The 9463-nt window shown below is 44.6% G+C and overlaps 1 protein-coding gene across 2 annotated transcripts; it reads left to right on the top strand.

Annotated features, from left to right (window-relative positions):
- The first annotated feature begins 2380 nt into the window (after positions 1-2380).
- On the top strand, positions 2381-4213 carry LOC146181573 (uncharacterized). 2 transcript variants are annotated; one of them, XM_084575516.1, is made up of 3 exons: positions 2381-2594; positions 2885-3128; positions 3628-4213. In XM_084575516.1, exons 1-3 carry the CDS (start codon positions 2549-2551, stop codon positions 3707-3709), a joined length of 372 nt encoding a protein of 123 aa, XP_084431642.1. In that variant the 5' UTR covers positions 2381-2548; the 3' UTR covers positions 3710-4213. The 2 variants fall into 2 exon arrangements, with proteins under 2 accessions (XP_084431642.1, XP_084431641.1); XM_084575515.1 differs by lacking the exon at positions 2381-2594 and having other exon boundaries at positions 2615-3128.
- The last annotated feature ends 5250 nt before the right edge of the window (positions 4214-9463 follow it).

Genomic DNA, 9463 nt, shown 5'->3' with positions numbered 1-9463 from the left:
TAATGCGCGCATATACACACCGAAATGCAAGCAGCGCGGCCAGTTTGGAATGAGCTGGGCGCAATTTATGAACTTTGATTCCTGGTGCCATTTCCACATGGTTTTCACCATAAGTCTAACAACCAACGACGTTTGTCTTGACCGTGTTACACGAGCGTACTTGAACAACCTCTACTCCTCCCAGCGCTCAGGGTGGGCGTTCTGCGGCGGCTGGCTTGCTTACTTTTCTGCCTCCCCCCGCCCCCCTCCCCCAGAATGGCGTCGCAGAGGCTTCATTCGGCCGGCGCTCCTTCCATTCCAGCAGTGTTTCTAATAGCCTCCTTGGTTCTACCTCGAGTCCATCCCCCATCATCTGCTGTCATCATCTGTGATTAAACGCATCCCATCGGTAACAATATTTACCGGAATTTCTCACTGGTTTCAAACTTACTAAAACTGCTATTGTACACAACTTACATTCGTCCACTGCTGGAATATGCATCATGAATTTGAAATCCAGGGCTTGCCAATCTCATCCAAAGTGCGGAAACAATGCAAGATCTCGTTACCTGATTCATACTAGTAAGTTATAAAAGGCTTGCAGTGCTTCTGACACTAAAGCCCTTTCACACCTCTCGCCGTTATTCATCCGTAAAAAAAATAGATCTGGACTATATATTTTTCATACAATAGATTGTTACAATGTATATTTGCTTGTCGTTGGCTCCAATGACCACCATATATTTATTCTCTGCTAGCCTACATCAAAAATCCAACATTAATTCAGTATTCCACATAAATACATTGTAAGCTATTACCATTCATTTTTTTCCCTAAACAAGCAAATTGGAACAATCTACCAGCGTCACTTACTAGCTTAAACACCTCTAGTACCTTTAAAATAGACCAACTATCGTAATAAAAGACGTTCTGTGAGAATGCCTGCGTTTGATATTATATTTTGTACTGCTAGTTCAGTTGCCGCTACCATGTAACATAGGAAATATTTTCCTTTATACATAGAATATTTGTTGAGTCTGCCTTTTTTTCTTTGTTGATACGTTTTTGTATTTGTAGGTTTTATGTTTGTACTATGGTGCTTGTGTAATTTGGCTTCTTGTTTGAACATTTGTTGTAACGCAAGTAAATTAATACTCTAAAATGAATAATTTAAATTTGAACGGACACAGTCTGATGAGCATGCGTTCAAGTCAGTTCTTTAATGTTGCTTTACGTGAGCTTAAGGCCAACTACAGTAAAATGGTGCAATAAAAACATTAATACAGTGCACTTGTAGCAGGTGCTTATGACCAAATATTATATAACGCAGCTGCTGCTAAAGGCACTGGCGCCGCAATTTGCAAGGCTTATTCGTTTAACTAGATTAAAGATGCGGAAAGTGTAGAAACTTTTTTCTCATTTTTATAATAATAATTCACATAGCCGAGCAGAAAAAGAAACAACTATGCGCCAATAAAGAATGAAAAATATTTGCCGAAATGTAAATTCCATACCCTCTTTACAACAGCATGCTGTCTCCTGCAATGTTTACAACGCATCGTTTATTACTTCATCTATCAAACACTCGCACAACCGCAGGTGGTCTTTACCTGGCCCTAATGGCTATAAAGGCACCACGCGTATTTCGCGCGATGTTCCATTTGTGCGGGCGAAATCTGCTTCAAGTATTGAATTCCAGTTTTCGTCCTGGCACGCATTTTTAGTACGATGTGCTATTTCTAAACACGGGCTGCACATTATTATTTTCCTTCCTCGGGTAGAAGATAACTATCTCCAAAACAGCCTACGCCTCGACATGCCATTCGTTATGCGTGCGGTTTCTTGCATACAGCCCTTCGAATTTTGTTCAATCTACACTATGCTTGCTCAAAGAGGGAAGAGGTTTTCCGGAATGAATAATGAATGCGCCACCCCCGAGTTATTCCTATTCTAAATTACCTTGGTTATACATTCAGCACGTGGCAAGGATGTGTTGCCGCTGTCCAACTAGGCATGAACTGTGTGCGTAGCACTGTGAGAGGAATTTGAGCCGGGCCTGTGGTGGCCGCGCCGTGGCGCTTCTGAACTAAAGGGGTAAACATTTATTCTTGATAATATATTGACATCATGCAATAAAACCATGGCTGTAATTAACATATCTTCTTACGTAGGACTCGGCTAAATATGCTAACAAAGCATTGGACTCTTGTGCGAAATATGTCGACATTTTTATCAAGACCAAAAAAATTAAGCAGATGCATTGGCTAACTGAATTCTGCATTCTACCATTTCTTTCTCGTTGACACTTCTAACCAAATATTGTTCGAAAAAATGAGGACATTCTTTCTTTTTCAAATGAATTGTTTAAACAAGCATGAATTTTCTTGTCTGAGACCCGGCTACGGGGATTTTGTCCAATATATTGGACAAAGCTTCCGGGCGACGGCAAAAATAACGGCTGCTTTGTCGGCCACCAAACGTCCTGTACAACAAATTGGACATTTAGTGGCGCCACCTGCCGCGCGGTATGACGATCGGCGGAAAGCAAGCCTAGCGAGAGCAGGTCAAGATGGCAGCCTTCAGCACCGGAGCGTTTTACGGCAGCGTGCGCACAAGTAAGTACGATTCAGCTATTTGTTAGGTGCTTTCTTCCGTTTTTCACACGCAAATGTTCTGCTTTATTCTACCGAGAATGCGTTGGTTGCGGGCATAGGCGTAGAACGGCATCCGTTGTTACAACAGCTGCATGAAATTGCGATGTCCAACATGTTGGACAACGGGACCGAGCCCACATTTTGTTTTGCTCATTCGGTTCTTCAAGCGTATTTTCATTCTCTTTCACTACGGCTGTCTTTTGTTGTCTGCCTAGTTTTTAATGAAGGCGCTATTACCGCACATGTTACAGGAAATCGACCACGTGTCAGTGATGAAACTGCCGACCGAATACTCGAAAAAATCGCGGCCGGACAATCGTCTGATCTGGATCTGTCCGACAGCGATGAAGAAGCTTCAGAGAACGCGGCTGGTTCGCCTCATTTGGAAGATTTGGAACCGGACCTTGATAGCAGTGACGACGAACCTGTACAAACTGCAGCTCCTCCTCCTCCTCCTCCTCCAAAGAGGGTGGCGCTTTGGAAAATGAGTGACAGGTGAGACTCACCATGGCAGGGCTAAAGAATCGAATGTTGAAGTGTCAAACCGGAACTTTCCTTACCTCGTTTTGCCCCGCCGGGGTGGTGCAGTGGTAAGACGCCCGACTACTGTGCCGGAGTTCCCGGGATCGAATCCCGGCCTCGGCGGCTGCGTTTCGATGGAGGCGAAACGAAGTGGCGTCCGTGTGCTGTGCGATGTCAGGGGACGTTAAAGATCCCCAGGTGGTCCAAATTACTCCGTAGCCCTCCACTACGGCCCCCCTTTCTCTCTATCCACTTTCACTCCCACCTTCATCCCTTCCCTTACGGCACGGTTCAGGTGTCCACAGAGCAAGTGTGACAGATACTGCGCCTTTCCCTTCCTATGAACCAACCAACCTTACCTCGTTTTCATGAAACGCTGAATCTGAGCACATTAGGGGCTGCGTATGTGATTGTTTTTAATATTTTGCGGGACAATTTTGCATTACTTGTAAAGAATACACTTCACTTCCAGATCGCCCCAGGCCTGGATGCCAGACTTCAGCCCCGCATCTGAAAACGTTGGAGGGCGAGCCTTTTGGAGACCGTTCGAGTAAAGACAGGCGTTGCTTTGAGCAGGCACACTCAAAGCACTGAAGCTGAAGTTTTGCTGCAAACATTTTGTGCTGTTCTGTTAATATTGATGTTTATTTTCGTTTAATATTTGCGAGATCCCTGCATTAACAAAAATATCAAAAATGCTGAAAGGGATGTCAAACGAGCAGGGTACTCGCCTTGCAGATGTGCAATGTATGTTAAAAGTGAACAGTTCTATTTCGCCTGAAAAGGTCATGTGGTGAATGCAATAAACATTTTCATGCAGTCAATTTATTTGTCTTCTTTGTTTATATAAAACATAAACAATTTATGTTACTTCTTTCTCGAGCACTACAGGTTTACAAAGGCCTAGAGACCTGATGTCCAATATATTGGACATCATGCCACGCCCAAACAACTAATGATAGCGCAGCACTAAGTGACACTTTTTGTTAGGGCACTCAGAAAAGGCATTTCTGAAAGTTTCACCAAATTTCATGATCCTAAATTCACCCTGGGTCTCAGGAGGAGGTTGCAGGGCACTGCACCATACTCCGTCTAGAATAACGAAACTGGGCCGTGGCGGTTTTATCCAGACATTAATCAGTCTGTTAAATTTCAAATAAATGTTCAAACGTTACAGAAGTCCACTCTTTCTGCTGGCATCTGCTCTATGGTTGCCAAAAAAGTGAAAAACCTCCAGACTATCAAATCGCCCCTACTGATACTTGCTGGGAGAGCTACTCTAAAAGCAAGAAAATTTATAAAGTCACTAGAGGCTTTCTCATTTGCTTCGTGACGGAAACTGATATAGGGTTGAATTGCCCTAGCAACAAAGATCATGTGTTTAAATAGAAATAAGTCCGTGAAGCGTGCAACCCATAACTGCAAAATAAACAAAAAGAAATACATTCGCCTTTTTTATGTCTTCAAGGACTAGGACTCAACTCCAAGTTTGCAGTTTTCCTGGCAAGAAACTCTAATTAGAGATCCACTAGTCCGTATTCACCTCCCAAAGAAAAAAAAAATACACACAGTGTCGCGGATTAGAGGTGCAATTTACGAGACCAAATGACCGAACACACAACCGATTGGTCAGTTCGCGGAAAGCTGCTGCTTGGCATTCTGACCTTTTTCTTGACAAAAAGATCTCATTTTCTGGGCACCGTGGCTGTGCTGTCTGGTGCTTGCGTAAGGCCTGAGATCTGCGCAACACGGGAGCGTCACTTGATTTCCGCCGCGCAGCAGATTTGGTTTCTTCAACTGAGACAGTTCCCTCCGGAAACTTGCTTCTAGCTGACGTCGCACCTTTTGGAGAATCTTCTGGCGAGACGTCCTGACTATTGCTTTTATGTTACATAATGTAGCACACAAGAGAATCTTGGTCAACCTTTCCTTAGTAGATATTCGCAACTTAGTCATCAATAGCGCTACGACATCAAGACTGAAAGTTACATCACATAATTCTTTTGGTGGCTCATTTTTATTAAACAGCTATTGCTGTCTGGCAGCGCTTGAATTTTACTGTTTACAATTTAAATTTGAGCGCTTCAATTTTGAGCTGTGCTACAAAGCTTCATTAGGCTGCCCTGTGATGACTGCCACTTAGGAAGCTGTTTAGACAGCGCAGTGAAAATCACATGCTTCATTCAGGCGCAATATTGAGGAGGTGTCAATAAATATTTAAGTTCTATATATATTCGTAACAGGTCAAGCAGGCGTAGCATTAAATTGAAAAGTCCGCTCCTTTACATCAGTGCTGCTCGCCGCATGCGTTGAGCGAGTATTGGCTCCTTTATGTTTTAGGGGTTTTGCAGAACTGCAGGCACACACGCGACGTTGCATCGGGTTCCACTCCTTCCTTATACGTAGGATCTATCTAATCTCGCGCGCAACCACGGGCAGCTGGCAACTCAAGTGGAGGCAGCCACTCACTCGGCCATATCAGGTGAACATCTTATCAGCCAACTGCTAGCGAATCTGCGAAATCTGTCACATCTCGTAGGCTCATGAGGTCCCGCACTGGTATGACCAATCCGCACTCTGCCATGTCACGAGATTATTTACGTCATTGTTTTCTCGACTACTCAGACAATCTTCTCGCAGTTATTTTTGTTATATAAGTCTTCTAACCATATCGAAATAAATGACGCGTATGAGAGGAGAAGCATGCGCAGTACGGGTCAATGTGTGACGACGTCGCTAAAATTCCGCTCCATTTGCTGAGCTCCGCTGCTAGTGTGATGCCACCCAGTGCGCCTGCACCCGTTCACTAGAGTCAGGAATCTGAGGGCCCTTCCTATCGAGTGTGTCTTGCTAACAGCAATCGCGAAACGCCGGTGCAGCTCTCAGTCCGCCTAATACTAGCTTGTGGTACAGAGGGTTTGTAGCCACAAATGCAGTGGACACGGAAAGCAGATCAGAGCTGCAGCAATTGTAATGCAGTCATCGGCCATTGGGAGCGCGATGAAATACAGATGATGGTCAAGTGGTAGCACTCCTGTATTACTGGAGTTTTGTTTTATTCTTCCCTCGTTAACCTCGACATATGCTTTTGGTACACTGATCTGTAACCGGTATTAAGTTCAAATAAGTGTCCAGCACATTGCTTAGTTTTTCAGTCACGCATTGACAGAAAGCTGATTGAAGTGCTCGATGCTAGCCGACCTCGAACAACATATTGGCCAATAGGTGGAACTCTTTTTTTGCAGTTTATTTGATCGCTACGATTTCAACTCATTCATTTCCTTGACGGCAACAAAAGTTGCTAGCACCGATTGCAATATGAACAAGTAAGCTAAGTAAGCTCCTCCGTATGAATTCGTTTTAATGTGAACTGTGAAAAACTCAGACCATTTTTCTCCATATTGTTGAGGCCTCGATTTACATTTAGATCACGCTAATCGGTTAACCAGTCCAGAGATTGCTTTTAAGGGGAGCGTGCCCATATTTCACGATGAACGCGCATGTCCTCTCGATCACATTTTCAGGTAGAAAGCGGGTGAGATTGTTTCTTTGTTAACATAACATGAGGGACAAGCAACCGCAGAATAAAGCTCTGCATTTCCAGTAACAAACGCTCCTGTCTTAAAGACATTTCTAAAAAGTCTGGCAAAGGCAATTTTCTACCAAGAACCTGTTAATGTACTGAAGTTTCGAGAAATATAAATTTCGCTATGAGTATCACATTATTCCTATATGTTTCTCGCAGGCCTCTAACCTCTGTAATTAAACTGTTTGCTATCGTGAAAAGTGTCCCCAAACGTTTTCATTGAGAGTGTTAATTACAAGGTGTAAACGAAGGATAAGCCTTAAAAGAAACTATTCGTGGCTAATCGGAACACTCAGTCATTTCCATCATCATTTCTACAATTGCATCCGGCAACAGTTCAGCATTGCCTGGGAATTAAAAATGACGTCCAAGAAAGCTCTATTTGCAAAAGCATGAGTATATAGGTGCATTTAAATTGCAGAATAGTACATAAAGCCATCAGAAAATTCAATGATTTGGCTTCGGTTGTTTCTACATGGACACAGGCCATCATCCTCCGCATTTTCGAGCTTCGCGCGAGCCGAGACCCCGATGGCTTTCAACACGCGCACACTGAAACACGGAAGCTAGCACTCAACCTCCGCAAGGCGGACAGCGATTAGCTGCAACAAACACCGGCCTCCTGTGATACATACAGACATATAGTCACCGCGTGCCGGGAGCGAGCGAGGAGCAAGAATCTGCTACGCGCACGAAGTGACGAGGAATGCGTGCCACAAACACGCAATGGCGTGCTGTGATTTCAGTCCAAGTGACCGCAGGGCGGCATTTGAGAAAGAGACGGTAAGAAAGAGTGTGTGAGAGAGCGAGAGAAAGAGAGAGAGAGGAGAACCACCGCAAGGTACGCCTGTTCGGGATCACCTGAACCTGATCGAAAGACAGCTGCTCTCAAATGTACTACTCTGAGATGAACAAAGGCCGACGGTCTAGGACAGTGGTGTGCGCACCTTGAGATATCTCGCAGGCGTCTCTCCCTTTATTCCGCTTCAACCGTTGCGCGAGAGCTGCAGTCGAAACGGGTCCCGTCGTCCCGGCAAAAGACGCCAATGAAAAAGCCATTAGGTCATTGGGACTGAGCGGTGGCCCAACGACAGTCAAGTCGTCAGGACGCCTCTCTACAGCTTGAGGCAGGAGAAAAAGGGGGCACAGGACAACACGGGAATGAAGCGACGCGCTGCGCAAAAGGAAATGGGGGAAACCCTAATCCCACACTTTTTTTTTGGGAAACTAAACACGCTAAAAATGCGAGCATTTCTCCTTGCAGCTTATGGTATTCACCGTTAGAACAAGGCGGAGGTTTGCCTCTACAAACGGGTAGCATAATAACGGGCTTTTTAAGGTTATGGTATTGACATCATTCTCGATACTACAATATGAAATTATAAGGTGGGTAGCTGGTTGTGAAGACCACCTTTACTATGATGCTTCATAACGTCAGTTGGTCAGTAATTTACACCTAACTAAGGATTTAATGAGACATGTGGACCATGAGCTAGTACCAAAGGAAAGGAAATCTGCATAGCCAGTGCTGAAAGTAAAATGCCTCCGGGAGTAAAAGGGACATTTCTCAAGCCCTCTTAAACTTCAGGTCAAGCGAGTGTAGATTGCTCAAAAGGTGACAGCTCCGCGACAGTTGAAAAAGTACGATTCTCCCCTCTTAAATTCAGCCTGAATATATTTGACCACGGCTGAAAATGAGCCGGCCCGGGAGCGCCCGCATTTCACTGTGTGAAAAACGGGACTAAATTTTTGCATGTCGAACGGGGAGGATCATGTGACCAGAAAGGCGACGTAGAAACTACTTTACGGCTGCGTATTGCCATCCTTGCCTTCTCAGGAAGCTTTTTGTTTTACTTTTTACCCCGTTTTTCTTCTTTCTGACGACCGTGGGGTGCGAAGGGGGAAGTGGGCGCCCGGCGTAAAGGAGGAAGCATACACGACGGCTGCGCATCCATTGTTTTAATGTATTCTTCTTTCGTATGTGCGCTTGCGCGTTCGTGTGTATAGTTATCGCGGATTAGGTTCGTAGGTGCAAGAAACTGAATAGAGGTTACCGTAAGGGCTAACGCATTCACGGCTTTCAATTTTATTTGGTTATCCTTTATTTGCCACCAAGCCTCCTATCTCAAGCAACCGGAATAAACTTTTTCCCAGTAAAGGCACCCGCCTCCTGATCGCGACCACGCCTTTGCGCCGCTTTATCTTTTGTAGTACGAACCAGTTTGATTTATTCAGTGTATACGTGCGGAACCGCCCGCGCAAAGATGAGCAGAAGCAAGAGAGCGCAGCTTGTTCATTCCGCACATAGAAATCAATTAAATAAGAATGTGCTATAAACAACAGCCCCAAAACGTGAGCTTTTCAACGCACACAGCTTTCATGCATTTAATTTCTTATTACAGTTTCTTCACTCTAATTCGCAAACAGAACACTGAGGAACTTTGACTTGCTCTTCGCTGAGTCATTGTAATTTAATTTTTACGTTCTTTGCGGGACAGCCACCGCGTGACCTGCCTCTCCTATCCACTACTTGGGCCTGGGCTCAGACGTTTACTTTAATACGCGGAAGGAAACATGACCAAATATTTTATTACATCGTTCATTTTGTTTTCGCTGGTCCGCTTTGAATTTCATTCGAGTCCAGGTTGAAATGTGCTTTAAAAGAGCCCTGAACAGCTCTATACCCAGGTGGCACACGGCGTCCGACGGACGTCCGAGCTCG

The sequence above is a fragment of the Amblyomma maculatum genome, chromosome 8, assembly GCF_055883805.1.
Source record: "Amblyomma maculatum isolate TAMU_Amacu chromosome 8, ASM5588380v1, whole genome shotgun sequence".
In the NCBI taxonomy this organism is placed as follows: Eukaryota; Metazoa; Arthropoda; class Arachnida; order Ixodida; family Ixodidae; genus Amblyomma; species Amblyomma maculatum.
The sequence above is the reverse complement of the archived record's forward strand: the minus strand, read 5'-3'. Positions and strand labels throughout refer to the sequence as shown.